The following is an 18,108-nucleotide window of genomic DNA, read 5'->3' on the forward strand; positions in this document are numbered from 1 at the left end:
CTTAGCTTAGTCTAGATATTATTTTCCTGTCTTCTGATGAACTGTTTGTTGAAAAGTGTGTTGTTACCTTCACACTGTCACCCCAGAACAGAAGCTGTGTAATGACATTCATATAAAAAGTAATAGAAATGTCAAATAACAGAAGCTTGTAGTATACCTTGTATTATTGTTTCATTTGATTTTCTGCACACTGATGTAATAGCCTTAATTTTTGTATCAATAATGATTATTTAAATATTATATATATAGTCTTCCAACCATTTTATAAGTATTTTGGATTTAAATGCTTTTGGTTTCATTTAATCTCACTTCTGCAAAAAATTATTATATCTTATAGCTTAAACATGTAAGGTTACACAAAAAGTGGAAGGAGTGATGGTAATAAGTCACCAAGTAGTTTTGGCAATGATTTGTTGATACACACATAAATAAGACCAAGCACATCGGTAGATTTGGGATGACTTTTGTTTCACAGCTATGGGTACCCTCCCCCCTCACCTGTCCCCCACCTCCTTACACACATATGAGCTCATTCTGGCCAAAGACATGAAGAGTTGTGCACTGCACAATGATGTGGATGAGTGCACTGGAAATGGGAGAAGGAGAGAACATAAGAAGAGAGAGACCGCCAAGAGAAGAGTGTCAGTGTACTATGAATGAAATTAGGTTCCTGGGGCAGTGGTGGAGACAGGTTTCAGGAGAGATTAAAAATTTAGACCAGTAGAGTTATGGTGTATACATGTAACACACACACACTCACACACACACACTTAGATACATATACATACTAAATAATTAAGATATAAGTTTGACCATTTATTTCATAAGGGATCATACAACAGATTTGTTATTGATACATCAATTGTGGTAAGCAATCTGATGTACAGTGTCATTATTTACTTCATGTAATACTGATTTACAATGTTTCAACACATTGTAACATAAAGGTGGTTTAATTCTGCATACATTAAATTTATTAGAAAACATTAATACTTAAATAGGCTCAAAATACAAGTGAATAGTTTACAGAATAAGAACAGTTAAATTGAATTAATATCAAACCAATTTTTCTCACATTCACTTCAGTTTTCAGGATACCCCTTCCATGCATTTTCTGACTGAGCCAGTTCAACTTTGATCCAATCTGGAATCTGAAATGGTACAATGGAAGTAATTGTAAACAATATATAAATTTAAAAATGAGAGACATCAAGAAATCTGGAAGTTTTCTTTTGATTTGAGGAGGGGCTTGGAGATTCAACTCTTAACTTTGACCTACTAGTTCATTACTGGTAATCTACAACTTGCCTTTTGACTTCTATCTACTGTCTCAAACCCTTCTGACCCATTTTTTGGAGTGACATTTCTTTTCCCTCCACATCTAAACATCTTATTACTTTGTCTTGTCACTTGATAGAACAGAACATTAAATTCTTTCATGCAGTTCACTTCAATTCTTAAAAGAGACTTGGAACCTCTGTACTGTAACAGATCTATAAACTGAAAGAGAACTAAGCAACTTAGTTCAAAGTTATTTGTTTTCTTTTCAGAAAAACACTTTATTAACCACAATGCAACTCCACATTCTAAGACACAGAAAGAGATAAGTTGCTGTTCATAAGTAGCTGAAAACTGGACTCCTATCAAGTGATTAGAAGCTGCTGTAAATGGGTGACATTCGGCAAAGCTAACAAAGTTACCAAGTACAACTCTCCCATGGGTTCTGTCTTCTCTCCAGGATATACAGACCTTGAAGACATCACTAGTTGCAACCTACACAAGAGTTTTTTTTCTGTTTTCTTTCTTGCTTTCTTTCTGTTTTCATAGTTCTACAAGAATTTCTGGTGATATAGCATAGTGTTTATTTTGTTCTATAATGTAATAATTAACTGTTTGTTAAAAATAATAATATGCAACTGATATTATTTCCCTTTTGGACATAAGTAATTAGGTTTTCTTGTCTATTGAAGATGTAAAATATTTTGATTCTTCATTTATCATTTATTACATTAATGTTGATTGGCATGACTTTGTAAAGTTAAATGTATCTGAGATATTGTACAAGCAGAGTGAGAGTGATCAGAATATCAATTGAGAGGGTCAAACAGTGTGAGTAGATAATTAAAGATAAATATCCACATACAAACTACATCCATTGTTATATGCATCAGTTGAACCTTATGTCTATGGCATCCTCTGTTAATTGCAAAGCCCACATCTTTGTTTCACATCTTTCAGGTAATTCTTCTTTCTTTTCTCACTTGCCACAGAGATCAAAAATGTTGCATAGCATTATTCAAAAAAGCTTGCCTCAAATGTGTGACGAGATGGAATTACCATTTGTGTGTAGTAAAAGATGTTTTTCAAAATGGGGAAAAATCTTATTACTGTTATGGAAGTCGCTGAAACAAGTGAGAGCATAAAACTATCTTCTACTGTTGAAAAAGCTGGTTTGTACAAACAAAGGCTGCAAGGTAGTAATTTCATTTTCTATCATTTTTCTGTAAGATATGCCTCATACAGACATACTTTTTAATCGGCTTCAGAAGATTATAACCCAACTGACCACAGCAACACAAGACAACCAGAACTTCGAAGTGGTAATGCAAAATGTCAGACATGACGTTGATTCCATCCTTAATGAGATTAGTTTCAAAACTGACGAAATGATGCTTGCCAAGAAGCCACAAATTCTTGATGGGCATAGAAAAAGAGATGCTGTGGCAGTGTGTGTGTGATGCTGTCCTTTCTGAAATAAAATTACATTTTCAGTTCACTGGACACCTCTTTGCAGCCAACTTATTTGATATAAATCAGTTTGACAAATACAACACAGATTTTCCAGACAAATACCTTGAAATTAAACACACATATACATTCATGGAAAAAAGAAAGTTGAAGGGTGAGCTTCAAGTCCTCTATGCTGGGCCTGAGTTGAGAGCAGTTTCTGGAGCAGTTCTGTTTCTTTTGCTGATTGTAGAGGATGCACTTTGTGACATTCGACAAGACTGTTAAAGTTTTGAAACTGCTAATCATGACACCTGTCTCGACATGAAAGTTGAGCGGTGCTTTTCCATGCTCAAGAGAATTAAAACATTCCTATGAAACACTATGGAAGCAGAATGACTGACTGTCTCAGGGATGCTATCCTGTGAAAACTCCATCGTGTGTAAAATTGAAGATTTCAATTTGAGAGTGACAGATTTATTTGCCAACAAGAAGGAGCAACAAATGGATTTCCAATACCATTGCTGCTTTTGGTTAATACAATGCTTTGATTAAATTACAAGTTCAAGTAATGTTTATGCGCCCTATTATTTCTGGTACTGGCACTCACACTGCAGCAGACACTTCTCTGGCATTCTGCCATGTACGTAAAACAAACAAAGAGTTTGGCTGTTGAGGGTAGAAGAGCACTGTAGGGACACAAGCCATGCCTCCCTCTCACAGGGCCTGCAGCTTACATCCGTGTTCTATACTCCTGGGTAGGCAGAGCTGATGTAATAACGTACATATGGATCACTGATTCCATCTGATGTTGTGAGTCATATTCGAACCCTGTGACAGAGGAAGATTGCTTTTTGCATTCATTTCAGAATAAGAAAAGGATACAACCAGCAAGCACAACTCAAAGCAAAACAGAGCATATAAATCATTTGGTAATGGCTAGGCCGCAGTTGTAAGCTGAAGTTGGTGGCATTGTTACGTGGTAGTTCAGGCCCGATCTCCACTGGTACCTTAATAAACTATACATCAAAACACCCCCTGATTACGATTGCCACATAAAAGTGATCGAACATACCCTGTGACGAGTGGAGAATTGTACTGTAAATAGTAGTAGTAGTAGTAGTAGTAGTAGAAGAAGAAGAAGAAGAAGAAGTAGAAGTAGTGGTAGTAGTAGTAGTAGTAGTAGTAGTAGCAGCAGCTTTATTCATCCGTAGATATTTCTTTTTACATGGATATAGGACATGTCAAAGTATTTACAAGTTTAGACCAATTTAAAATAAGCTGATTCATATACACATACATTTACAGGCTTCCAGTTAGAGACAGTCATTAGATTTACTCCTGGTGTACAATACTCTTTTTACAAATAACTTATTAAATAATGTAATGCCACACTGTTCACTCATATCTCACTATCAGTCAATGCACACACTATACACACATTGTTTCATAACACTTCCCTCACTACACACACAAACACATACACACTGGTGATCTTTGGGCCATTTTCTGTACCACAACTGTCCATTTGCTATCCTGAAAAACTGAGTCAGCATCCTTCTTTAATGAGTGAGATGTTGAGCTCAGAAAGAGGAAGAAGTGTTAGTTTTGAGCAATACATAGCTTGGGTGAAAGTTTGTCTAGAAAAGGAAAAAAGAAGGGAAAAAAAAACATCGTGTGAAGGCTTTATGTGGAATGGTGGATGTTTCATAATCATTATTATTATTTATTTGTACAACATTTTCTTAACCAAACCCCTACTCTGTTTTATCTAAGTAATTCTTTAATGTATGAAATGTATTGCATAACAGGTACTTTTTAGCTGCATTTTTAAATAAGTGTATTTTTGCAATTTCTTTTATCTCTTTTGGTAATTTATTGTACAGTTTTATTCCTTGGTAGAATATGCTGTTTTGAGTTTTATGTTTTTTTGTTTTTTTTTTTTTTTTTTTTTTTTTTTTTTTTTTTTTTTTTTTTTTTTTTTTTTGTGGCAAATATAAGTTGAGTCTACCTCTTGTTCCATAGTCATGGACAGAACTATTTGTGCAGTAATTACCAATGTTATTTTTGATATGTACAACTGATTGGTAAATTTATTCACATGGAACAGGTAATATCCTCAGCGTTTTGAACAGATCTTTACAATGAGCTCAACTACCATTTTTGGTTATAATTCTTATGGCTCTTTTCTGGAGTCTGAAAATTGTGTTCATATTTTGTGCATTTGTTCCCCAAAAAAGAATGCCATAGCTAAGAACTGAGTGTACATATGAATAGCATGTAACTAAAAGACATTGCATGTTACACACTGATGATAGGATTCTAGGTGCATAACATGCTGGTGACATTATGTTTGCAAGTACCTTTGTGTGTTCTCACCACTTCAACTGAGAATCAATATTCATTCTTAGAAATTTTGCATTTGTTACACAGTCTATATAGGTGCCATCTACATTTAATTTAACATTGTCATTTTCCCTCTTCAAACTGAAATTCATGGCATTAGTATTCTTTATGTTCAATGTCAATTTATTGCTTATTGACCAATCATAAACTTCCTTGAGAGCTTCATTTGTTTTCTCTGCAAGGAATTCTCATGTTTTCTCAGTGACTATAATATTGCTGTTATCAGCGAAGAGAATTTTTTCACCATGAGTAACACTACTGGGAAAGTCATTGATGTATGTCAGGAATAGTATTGGTCCTTATATGCTACCTTGCAGAATGCCTGTATTAATGTATTTTGGTTCTGATAAGTGTTTTATTAAATGTTTAGATCTATTTCAAGTATGTGTTATCTCTACTCTTTGTACCCTATCTGCTAGGAATAATCGAAACCAGTCATTAGCTACCCCTCTTATTCCTAATGCTTCTAATTTATTCAATACAGTCTTGTGGTCAACTGTATCAAAGGCCTTAGAAAGATCCAAAAATATGCCTGTGACACACTCATCTTTATCAAGAGCATCAAGTACAACCTTTGTGAATTCTACTATGGCTGCCTCTGTATTTTTGCCACTTCGGAAACCAAACTGATTCGCTTAAAAGATTGTATTTATTCATGCAATTCATTAATCTGTCTTACATAATTGCTTCTATTATTTTTGAGAATGGTGACAGCAGGGGAATGGGCCAGTAATTTTCTATGTCTTCTGCATTACCTTTCTTAAGCAAAGGTACAACTTTTGCCTGTTTTTTTACTGCTCTGGAAATGTCCCTGATGTGAAAGATTCATTTATTACATCTGTTAAAGGGCCCAGTATAATCTCTATGCATTGTTTCAGCACACACATTGGTACTTCATCTAAGCCTACTGACTTTTTATTTTTTAGTTTTTGAACAGTTTTATTGACTTCATTCTCTGTGGTTGGAAATAACATCATTGTATTTAGTGATCATTATTTACAGTTGTTATATTTGTTTTGGGGAATTTTTGCTGTAACTTCTGTGCAATACCTGAAAAATGCTCATTTCCATAGTTTGCTAAGTGTTGTGGATCTTAGCAGTATGTTATTCTGTGTTTCTTTGCCTCTCCCCTTTTCCTTTTTTATAACACTCCAGACTGCTTTGCTTTTATTCTCTGCATTATATATTATTTTGTCATTAAACGACTATTTTGCAGCAATCAGCACCTTCTATAGATCTTTTTGTATCTGAGATAGAAATTTAAGAATTCTGTTTCATTGCGACTCTTTTTTGTGGAACTGTGGTATTTAAAAGTTTGGGAGGACTTATAATACCTGCTGTTATCCACCTGTTTTTGTGAGATATTGATACAGACATGCATACTTTTGGAAATGCCTTTTCAGAGTTCAATTTAAATAATGTGGAAAATTTAGATTTCATATTCACATTGGTTTCCTTATACTCTTCATCCCAGCTTTGTTTTGCTAGTTCCTTTGAAATTTTTTTAATTTTGTTTTCTGATAGTCGTCATTTGGAGGCTTGTAGTTTAGGGAATGATTCAATGCCTGATTTTACTGTTGGTATTTGACACGGATGGTCTGATAATCTGAGATCTTTTACAGCTACATCACATTTTTCCCTGTCCATATTTGTGGCCACATGGCCAATTACTGATGCAGTCATTGTAGTAACCCATGTTGCACTATCAACCAATAAGGACACACGGACACACCAAAACTTTGAAGGATATTTATGAGGGTGCCACTGGATTCATTTATGATATTAGTGTTATGTTAATGTCTCCAAACAGAATTATGTTGACCTTTGTATTTGAGACTTTGTGCGTGCATGTGCATTTGTGTGTGCAAGACAGATTTTCAGAGTTAGTGTTAGGTTTAATATCTCATGCAGACATGCAAAAAAGATAGCTAAAGCAACTCTCTCTCTCTCTCTCTCTCTCTCTTGTACAATCACTTGCTATCGTGTTATCTATGAATATATCGATCTCTTACTGTGCATAAGAAGGGCCTTTTGTAATAAGTGTTTATTTATGTTTCTCTATATGTTTTGTTTAATATAATATCTTATGAAATATATGAATTATCGACAAAATTCCATAATGCATTCAATGCTAACAAACAAGGTTTTTTTGGCACCACCAATGGAACGCCTCAGCGGCCGCCACTGGTTAATAGTGTGCTGACTATGTTGTATAGTGAAACAATCGGTGCGAACGAAACTGGTTAATGATAAGATACATTTCTGCTCCTTCCTGTAATGGAATGTAAAATGTTTAAAGTGAACAGATAAGTTGGACTGTGTAAAACCACCAAATTAACAGTGTTGCGTAACTACAATAATATAGCTATGGACAGATGACATTGTAGTTACAGTGTTCTGGAAAGAACTGTGTTTGCTGTGAATGTGCTGTGTACATTTTAAATAGTTTATAATTCCAATGTCTATTTGTGCCATCACTGGCTACTGTGTGCCTGAATAGTTACTTGTGCGACAGGCATGTAGGAATTGTTTATTGTGAGTGTGCATGTTACCGCCAACAGTGGCGAGTTCGCATCGCATTATTCACTTGGTAAACGAACAGACCATAATTCCATTATCAAAATAACTTCAAAAACCCTCTACTGAACTGTGTTACTTCAGTGTTGTGCATTAGAGACATAATAAATTGCCTATTTCTTTCATTCATAATTTTAGCACTACTGTCACACCTGCTATTTTAATTATGTTTTGGTGGGTGTTAAACACATGTGCACTGTAATTTCTGTGAGTGAATTTAAAATACAATTATTTAGGCATTGTATTTGTTCAAATTGTGGCATCCATTATTAAGCTGAATGCAACAGCGAATGACAGCAGAGCTGCTTACACCCAATTGGTGTAGTACACACAGATGCGAGTAAACATAATAACTTGTGTCAGACAGAGCACTGTGTATTCACTTAGAAGTAAATGCCCTATTGCCACATCATCATAACCATAAGTACATCCAGTTGTACTGTACTTAACTGTGTATGCAGAGATAAATGTTAGGCAAAATGGTCAAACTTTGTTAGTAGAAATCAGAAAGGTCCCCCCCCCCCCACACACACACACACTTTATGATAGTTTGGTGAAAATTTAGTGTCAGGGCTGAGTCATGATCACTACATGTGGCTTGATTCATAACTGAAATAAATAGGTCTTAATTTTGTTAGCCGTGTATAGCTGGATCACTAAAAGACCTATCATGTCTTGTTGATTTGACTGGGTGACGTGTCAGTGGTAAATCTAGGGGCCATGGAAAGAGGAGGCAGGGGCCAGGGAGAACTAAGGATACTACATCAAGACTATGCTGCTAATGAGAAACAATCTGCAGCATTGCCCCCAGAATTGTTTGTGGCCTCCTGGTTCTGAGTCAAGTGGAAGCCTTAAACAAGTTTGAAGCCTTGTCTCCATCTAAAATTGAAAATGAGCCAGTGGGATACTCTTTGCTTACTCAGAAATGTTAGAACAAAATATGTCTGTCTTCTATTTCTGAGTTCATGTTTGGATCATTGTGATTGACAGAGAAGTTTGAGAAGACCAACCTTGTTTGTGAGAATTCAGTGACATTCACAATCTCAGCATTGTGTAGAACTGATTTGGTACCCCTGGTTCAGAGTCAAGCATTAGCCTGAAATTAGAGACTTTAAAGGTTTTGTAATAAGCTGCTGAGACTTCCTAGACTTGTGCCATGGCTTTTGAGATCTAAAGGATATCTGTAAGATAGCTCAGGGATGCACAACCCACTGGAGGCAGCTATCTCGGTAGATGACTGTGTGGCTAACAATTTTCCCCCAGAATAATAGAGGCTTGTGTAATAAGCTAAATAAACACACAGTCAATGTGTACAACTATGAAAGTATAGACCATGCTCATCACTGTGGTTCATGGAACACCATATCTGTTCCGGAGCTGATGGACATTTAATATCTGATCACAATCTTATGGCATTATACAGCAGAAAACAAAAGGCAAAAAGAAGGTGTTGCTAGTTTTGTTAAGTACAGTAGCAAATGTAATGCAACTGTGGTGCACAATTTTTGTCCAGAGCAGCATTTGAAGCCTTTGTCATCGAATTTCCCATTAACAGTTCAATCCTGTCAATTGTAGAAATATGTAGGACAGCTTCAGCGAATCTAGCCCTCTGTGCAACAGTTACACTCACTTCTACTGCATCTGTTTAAATGTAAAAAAAAATGTAACAGCACTTTGGGATTTCATTGTAAATTTCCCAACATACAGTACTGGGAAATTTGATGTGTACCTACAACATCACCCCACTAGTCAGTTTTCTCACCAGATTAATTCCAAATTAAAGCACTCTAATCAACAAAACTTTTGTAAATCAGTAAAGTATTGAATGGTCTGTCCATACCTGATTATCAGAGACTGACTATTAACTGCTAGAATAAAACTGAGTAACACTGGAAAGTAGTAAGACCAATGTATAAAGAAATGATTAAGCCCTGTAAATCACATCTCGAAGATGTAAACTGATATATTGTGAAAGAGATGTAAATTCCAAATACAATTTGTTTTGCAATAAAACTGGAAGGTTCCCGCTGATGTGAATGTGTGTTTTCCTTTCTTTTCTGAAGCAGGCTTTGGCCAAAAGCACAGCATGTACAGTAGAACCCCTCTAATCTGACCTTGGATGGTCCGTCACTCCGGTTAGTTGGACCACGCTCAGGCTCGAGAGCCTGTGCCGACTTGTCACTGACTGGACGCCTGTTGGGCCATTGTTGCGGTGTCTGTGGCTGTGTATATTGTTACACTGTACGTTACTGTGGTGTTTAATTGTTTGTTGGGATTAAAAAACGTCATTGTTTGCTTTATTCTGTGTTCTCTACAGTACTTATTACTGCAGATTCATTGCGTGTACAGTTGTCTGTTTTTCAACATGTCTAGATTCAAACGTAAATACGTAACTCTTTCACTAAATGAAAAATTAGTAGTGCTACGAAGACTGGAAGAAGGAGAATCACTCAAAAAAACTGCAAAGGAACTGAATGTAGGTGTTACAACAGTTATGGATTGAAGGAAGAATCAGAAAGATATTGAATCCCATACAGTTACGATTGATGGTGAAAACACTCTGAAGAATCGCAAAACATTAAAAAAGCCTAAACTTGCACTGCTTGACAACGCATTGTGGATGTGGTTTTGTCAAGAAAGAAGGGAAGGAACTCGAATATCCGGGCCAATTCTCAAAGAAAAAGCAATAGTTTTGCACAAAAAACTGTAAGCCGAAAGTAAATTTGCTGCCAGTGAAGGCTGGATTGATCGGAAAACTCGTCATAGTGTCCGATTTGTTTCTATTTCTGGTGAAAAACTATCTGCCGATGCCGCAGCTGCTAAAGAGTTTTCTGTTAAGTTTCAAGAAACTGTAGAAGAAAATGAACTGTTACCCTGTCAAGTGTATAACATCGACGAGACAGGGCTGAACTTTAAAATGTTGCCAGCAAAAACGCTCGCAGCTTCAAATGAATCCGTGGTAGGAACGAAACTTATAAAAGACTGTTATTCCTTGTAGCAATGCACGAGGTACCCACAAGCTCCCCTTGTTGGTCACTGGCAAATCTAAGAAGCCAAGGGCATTCAAAACTATAAACTTATCTTCCTTTCCAGTTTATTACCGCAATCAAAAATCTGCTTGGATGGACTGTAACCTTTTTAAACCTTGGTTTTTCGATGAGTTTGTACCAAGGGTCAAATTAGACTTGAAGCAAAAAAATCTGCCTGTTCGTGCTCTACTCTTGTTGGATAACACACCATCACATCCATCTGAGGAAAATTTGGTGAAAGGGGACATAAAAGCTCTCTTTCTGCCTCCTAATGTTACCTCACTCATCCAACCAATGGATCCGGACTTCATCGAAAGCACATCATAACTTATTTCAGGCAATGAAATCCCTGAACATCAAAGATGCTATCTACACAATCGCTGCAGCATGGGATGAACTGAAACCTGACACACTGCGGAAATCATGGAGTAAGCTTTGGCCACAAGTTATAACTGAAAATGAGCATACCAAAGATGAGCAAAACAACGACGCTCTTGAAATCATTGAATATCTACAAACTCTGGAGCCGAACGTCACTGCCAATGAAGTTGAAGAGTGGATCAACGAATGTGACAAAGACTGTGACATGTTTGAAGATCTCAATGATGACCAGATTGTTGCCGCTGTCAGCCAGGAAACTGTGAATGAGGACTCGGACGGTGAAGACGAACCCCCCACCCGGATTTCACACAACTATGCAAAAAACGCTTTTGACATCGCCCTTCAATACATCGAGCAGAGTCCAACTTCAACTCCAATGGACGTTTTGTGGATAAAAAAATGGAGGGACATTGCAGGAAAATCTACAATAACATCTGCTAAACACAAATGTATCACTGACTTCTTTCCAAAGTAATTTGTTTTCGTTTTTACTGTAAAAACAATGCATACAGTATAATCATTTCTTAGTTTATAAATGCAGTAGTTTATTTCTTTGTAAAAAATTTCTTTTTATATACAGTCCTATAAACATTTTTTAATTTACAGTATATATCGTTTATACATTATTAAGTACAGTACAGTACTGTAAGTTGGTTGTCGTTTTTCCTTTTAAAACCAATACATATTATAATGTGTGTAGACGTTTTTTAGTTAATACATTGTTTAACACTGTGTAAAAAACACCTTTTTATATTGCTCTGGACGTCTTTTAGTTCTTATATCGTTTAATTTTTTGTACTAAATGTCTTTTTACATTTTTGCAATAAATATTAGATTTTTCTGATAATCCAACATTTTTTTTTTCATTCCGACCATGGTCCCGGTCCCGAAGGTGACGGATTAGAGGGGTTCTACTGTAACAGTGTTTTCATTGTGCCTGTCTGCAACTCAATGTGTCGCCTTTATGGTGAGTTGCAATCTATCCTTTTCATAATAGTTTTAAACAAAGACAAAAATTTTTAAAGTACATCAAAAAGTTCAGGCAACCCTACTGAATAAATCATTATGAAAAGTACTGTAAAATATTAAGCAAAGTAAACAAGCCGGTCGGTGTGGCCGAGCGGTTCTAGGCGCTACAGTCTGGAACCGTGCAACCACTACGGTCACAGGTTCAAATCCCGCCTCGAGCATGGATGAGTGTGATGTCCTTAGGTTAGTTAGGTTTAAGTAGTTCTAAGTTCTAGGGGACTGATGACCTCGGAAGTTAAGTCCCATAGTGCTCAGAGGCATCTGAACCATTTGAAAGTAACCAAACAATCAAAAAGCTTAAATTTTAGCTCCAAAATCAACTAATCTTTTAACTAAATCATAACAGTTTTGGACATAATTAGGAGTGGTAAAAATTTGAACTGTTCCAGTAAAAACAAAAACATTGTTTTAAATGTTGATAATAAATATCCAGGAGACCAAGACATATCGCAGAAATCCAATGGCCATTTTTAAAGTGCTGGTGAGCATACAGGTTCTTAAAAAGTGCCATGGAAATACTGAAACATTTTCTTTGCCCCATTAGTGAGATAAGTGTACCCTGTAACTCCCGTAATTCGAAATGAGGTAAAGAAAACTACTGCCTTAAAAAGAAGCAAAAGATCATGAGGTATAGCTAACATTTCCAGTAAACTCCTAAAATTCTGCCCAGATAAATTATGCAAAGTTTTGGCCCACATATTTAATGCATCTATGAATCAGAAAAAACAGAGCTTGCTTTAGTGAAGCCTCTCCACAAAAAGGGATACACAACGTAAGGTACAAACTATCATCTCATCTCTATCTTGACCACAGTCACAGAAGTTCTCAAGAACATACTGCATTCCAGAACGTGAGGCATCTCAAAAGCTTTGACATTATCAATGAAATACAGGTTTACTTTCGAAAAGATATGTACACAACGGAAACTGTGTTTTGTTTCATGATTGATATACTGGAATCCCTAAACAATAAATGAAGATACTTGGTTATTTTGTGATCTTTCTGATGCTTTTAACTGAGCGGCTCACAAAATATTCCCAACACAGCATGCTATTGTGACAACATAATGGCAGTGTAAAACTGGTTAAAATCCTACATCCAGAACAAGAAGATAGTTGTGGATGGGATCAGTGAAATGGGTGGTTGTTTCTCATATATATATATATATATATATATATATATATATATATATATATATATATATTTAAAAAGAAAGATGATGAGACTTACCAAACAGAAGCGCTGGCAGGTCGATAGACACACAAACAAACACAAACATACACACAAAATCTAGCTTTCGCAACCAACGGTTGCCTCGTCAGGAAAGAGGGAAGGAGAAGGAAAGACAAAAGGATATGGGTTTTAAGGGAGAGGGTAAGGAGTCATTCCAATCCCGGGAGCGGAAAGACTTACCTTAGGGGGAAAAAAGGACAGGTATACACTCGCGCGCACACACACACATATCCATCCATCCATACAAGACACAAGCAGACATTTGTAAAGGCAAAGAGTTTGAGCAGAGATGTCAGTCGGGACGGAAGTATAGAGGCGAAGATGATATTGAAAGACAGGTGAGGTATGAGCGGCGGCAGATTGAAATTAGGAATTAGCGGAGATTGAGGCCTGGCGGATAGCGAGAAGAGAGGATATGCTGAAGGGCAAGTTCCCATCTCCGGAGTTCTGACAGGTTGGTGTTAGTGGGAAGTATCCAGATAACCCGGACGGTGTAACACTGTGCCAAGATGTGCTGGCCGTGCACCAAGGCATGTTTAGCCACAGGGTGATCCTCATTACCAACAAACACTGTCTGCCTGTGTCCATTCATGCGAATGGACAGTTTGTTGCTGGTCATTCCCACATAGAACGCTTCACAGTGTAGGCAGGTCAGTTGGTAAATCACGTGGGTGCTTTCACACGTGGCTCTGCCTTTGATCGTGTACACCTTCCGGGTTACAGGACTGGAATAGGTGGTGGTGGGAGGGTGCATGGGACAGGTTTTACACCGGGGACGGTTACAGGGGTAGGAGCCAGAGGGTAGGGAAGGTGGTTTGGGGATTTCATAGGGATGAACTAAGAGGTTACGAAGGTTGGGTGGACGGCGGAAAGACACTCTTGGTGGAGTGGGGAGGATTTCATAAAGGATGGATCTCATTTCAGGGCAGGATTTGAGGAAGTCGTATCCCTGCTGGAGAGCCACATTCAGAATCTGATCCAGTCCCGGAAAGTATCCTGTCACAAGTGGGGCACTTTTGGGGTTCTTCTGTGGAGGGTTCCGGGTTTGAGGAGATGAGGAAGCGGCTCTGGTTATTTGCTTCTGTACAAGGTCGGGAGGGTAGTTACGGGATGCAAAAGCTGTTTTCAGGTTGTTGGTGTAATGGTTCAAGGATTCCGGACTGGAGCAGATTCGTTTGCCACAAAGACCTAGGCTGTAGGGAAGGGACCGTTTGATGTGGAATGGGTGGCAGCTGTCATAATGGAGGTACTGTTGCTTGTTGGTGGGTTTGATGTGGACGGACGTGTGAAGCTGGCCATTGGACAGGTGGAGGTCAACAACCTGAAAACAGCTTTTGCATCCCGTAACTACCCTCCCGACCTTGTACAGAAGCAAATAACCAGAGCCGCTTCCTCATCTCCTCAAACCCGGAACCCTCCACAGAAGAACCCCAAAAGTGCCCCACTTGTGACAGGATACTTTCCGGGACTGGATCAGATTCTGAATGTGGCTCTCCAGCAGGGATACGACTTCCTCAAATCCTGCCCTGAAATGAGATCCATCCTTTATGAAATCCTCCCCACTCCACCAAGAGTGTCTTTCCGCCGTCCACCCAACCTTCGTAACCTCTTAGTTCATCCCTATGAAATCCCCAAACCACCTTCCCTACCCTCTGGCTCCTACCCCTGTAACCGTCCCCGGTGTAAAACCTGTCCCATGCACCCTCCCACCACCACCTATTCCAGTCCTGTAACCCGGAAGGTGTACACGATCAAAGGCAGAGCCACGTGTGAAAGCACCCACGTGATTTACCAACTGACCTGCCTACACTGTGAAGCGTTCTATGTGGGAATGACCAGCAACAAACTGTCCATTCGCATGAATGGACACAGGCAGACAGTGTTTGTTGGTAATGAGGATCACCCTGTGGCTAAACATGCCTTGGTGCACGGCCAGCACATCTTGGCACAGTGTTACACCGTCCGGGTTATCTGGATACTTCCCACTAACACCAACCTGTCAGAACTCCGGAGATGGGAACTTGCCCTTCAGCATATCCTCTCTTCTCGCTATCCGCCAGGCCTCAATCTCCGCTAATTCCTAATTTCAATCTGCCGCCGCTCATACCTCACCTGTCTTTCAACATCATCTTTGCCTCTATACTTCCGTCCCGACTGACATCTCTGCTCAAACTCTTTGCCTTTACAAATGTCTGCTTGTGTCTTGTATGGATGGATGGATATGTGTGTGTGTGCGCGCGAGTGTATACCTGTCCTTTTTTCCCCCTAAGGTAAGTCTTTCCGCTCCCGGGATTGGAATGACTCCTTACCCTCTCCCTTAAAACCCATATCCTTTTGTCTTTCCTTCTCCTTCCCTCTTTCCTGACGAGGCAACCGTTGGTTGCGAAAGCTAGATTTTGTGTGTATGTTTGTGTTTGTTTGTGTGTCTATCGACCTGCCAGCGCTTCTGTTTGGTAAGTCTCATCATCTTTCTTTTTAAATATATTTTTCCCACGTGGAATGTTTCCCTCTATTATATTTATATATTTATATATATATATATTTATATATATATATATATATATATATATATATATATATATATATATATATATATAAATGATAGGTAAAAATATATCTAAAAAGAAAGATGATGAGACTTACCAAACAAAACGCTGGCAGGTCGATAGACACACAAACAAACACAAACATACACACAAAATTCTAGCTTTCACAACCAACGGTTGTCTCGTCAGGAAAGAGGGAAGGAGAGGGAAAGACGAAAGGATTTGGGTTTTAAGGGAGAGGGTAAGGAGTCATTCCAATCCCGGGAGCGGAAAGACTTACCTTAGGGGGAAAAAAGGACAGGTATACACTCGCACACACACACATATCCATCCACACATATACAGGCACAAGCAGACCTGTTCAGGCAGCCAGCATCATCCAGGACTGGTTTTGGTAGCACGAGGGTGACTTACATCATCGCCCCTGGCCTCCACAGTCACCTAATCCCTATCTTTCACCAACTGCGACATGGTCACGTATACAAACAGTGATCCAATACTGTCAAGTGTTTTTTATTTCAGACTTTGATCACAATATGAATTCTTTAGACGATGACCGGTTTTTGTATAGTACCGCTTGAGACCCTAATTTACATCAATCACATTTATTAACTAAAATATGTGCACTCGATTGTGGCATTTACAAACAACATCATAGGGCAATGTTTAGGATGAGTCAAGCAGAGCATAGCACCACGCAACAGCCTTCAGCTGTTAGCACTGATAATGATGCAGTAAGAAGTGTTGTAGGACTGAAGGCTACAGATAGCGCAATAGAACGCACTGTAGACACGGCTGGAGGTGTAACAGCAAGTACGCAGCATGGATTAGATCCATTGGTAATTATCATGAGACAGATGCAGATGATAACTGAGAGCATGAATACTTTGAAAACCCCGACATTAACGCTGTCTACTTGTGCCTGTATATGTGTGGATGGATATGTGTGTGTGTGCGAGTGTATACCTGTCCTTTTTTCCCCCTAAGGTAAATCTTTCCGCTCCCGGGATTGGAATGACTCCTTACCCTCTCCCTTAAAACCCAAATCCTTTCGTCTTTCCCTCTCCTTCCCTCTTTCCTGACAAGGCAACCGTTGGTTGCGAAAGCTAGAATTTTGTGTGTATGTTTCTGTTTGTTTGTGTGTCTATCGACCTGCCAGCGCTTTTGTTTGGTAAGTCTCATCATCTTTCTTTTTAGATATATTTTTCCCACGTGGAATATTTCCCTCTACTATATTCATTAAATGATAGGTAAGTTCACTAAGTTTGCTGTCAGTACAAGCACTGTCATAAACAACAAGCCTCCCACCACCTAGATGTTGATACCACCAAATTACTCTCAGAACCCCTAACCTGCTTCAAAGTAAAGTCACTCACTAAATCTGAGAAAAACTAATCATGTCCACTTCAGCTATGCTCACAAGATCCTACAAGAGATACATATGACAGTTAGCAAGTACAAAGGTTATACTGCACCAAAGTCTTACGGTTAGCTGGAATATCATGTCCTTCAGGCCATAAAAGGCTTGCCTTTGGCTATTTATCCATTAGGACAACTACACATTTTGGAGACCTTACAGTCACACAGCCCACTTACTTTTGATAATTCCCCTCTATAACGTGTTGCAGACTTATCTTCCAGGTAAATTCTCCAACACCAAAAAAAAAAAATTATCTTGTTGCAGAAAAAGGCTACAAAGCTGCCCCCAAGACCCTCCAGTCATAATCTTTTTAAGAAACTTGGGATAGTTACCACCTCTTCCCAATTTATTAATTCAATTATGAGCTTCATGGTTGACAGTCCTGTGCACTATGAAACCAATAAAATGTACCCTGAACACAATACAAAAAGAAAGGCTGATCACTACTGGTGTATAGTATCCCAGTAAAAATATTTAATTAACTGCCAAACAACAATAGAAGTCTGCAAGGTAACAGTTATTATTTAATAATAAAGATGTGAAATCAGTGCAGACTCTGCTACAGAGTGAAATTTCATTCCGGAAAGTAAATTTGTCTTTACTTGATAAAACTTTTTTATTCACTAGATGAATTTTTTAAACAGATATGTATAGTTTTTAAGCTTATATTTTTATTGTTAATATGTTATATATTGTTGTACAACATGTCCTTATCCTTGTATGATGTCTTTTTTCCACTTTGCTTCAGTGTTTGTTCCAG

At 38.1% G+C, this 18,108-nt stretch overlaps 1 protein-coding gene across 1 annotated transcript in view; it reads right to left on the reverse strand.

Moving 5' to 3' along the window:
- Nucleotides 1–950: 950 nt before the first annotated feature.
- The window catches only part of LOC126176677 (serine/threonine-protein kinase Nek8), a 306,561-nt gene continuing 289,403 nt past the window's right edge, over nucleotides 951–18,108 (reverse strand). Inside the window, exon 22 of the mRNA XM_049923838.1 lies at nucleotides 951–1,151. Within this exon, the coding sequence (XP_049779795.1) occupies nucleotides 1,083–1,151 (69 nt within the window). The 3' untranslated portion in view covers nucleotides 951–1,082. The remainder of the gene's footprint in view (nucleotides 1,152–18,108) is intronic.

Source organism: Schistocerca cancellata, chromosome 3 (assembly GCF_023864275.1).
Source record: "Schistocerca cancellata isolate TAMUIC-IGC-003103 chromosome 3, iqSchCanc2.1, whole genome shotgun sequence".
NCBI classification, from domain to species: Eukaryota; Metazoa; Arthropoda; class Insecta; order Orthoptera; family Acrididae; genus Schistocerca; species Schistocerca cancellata.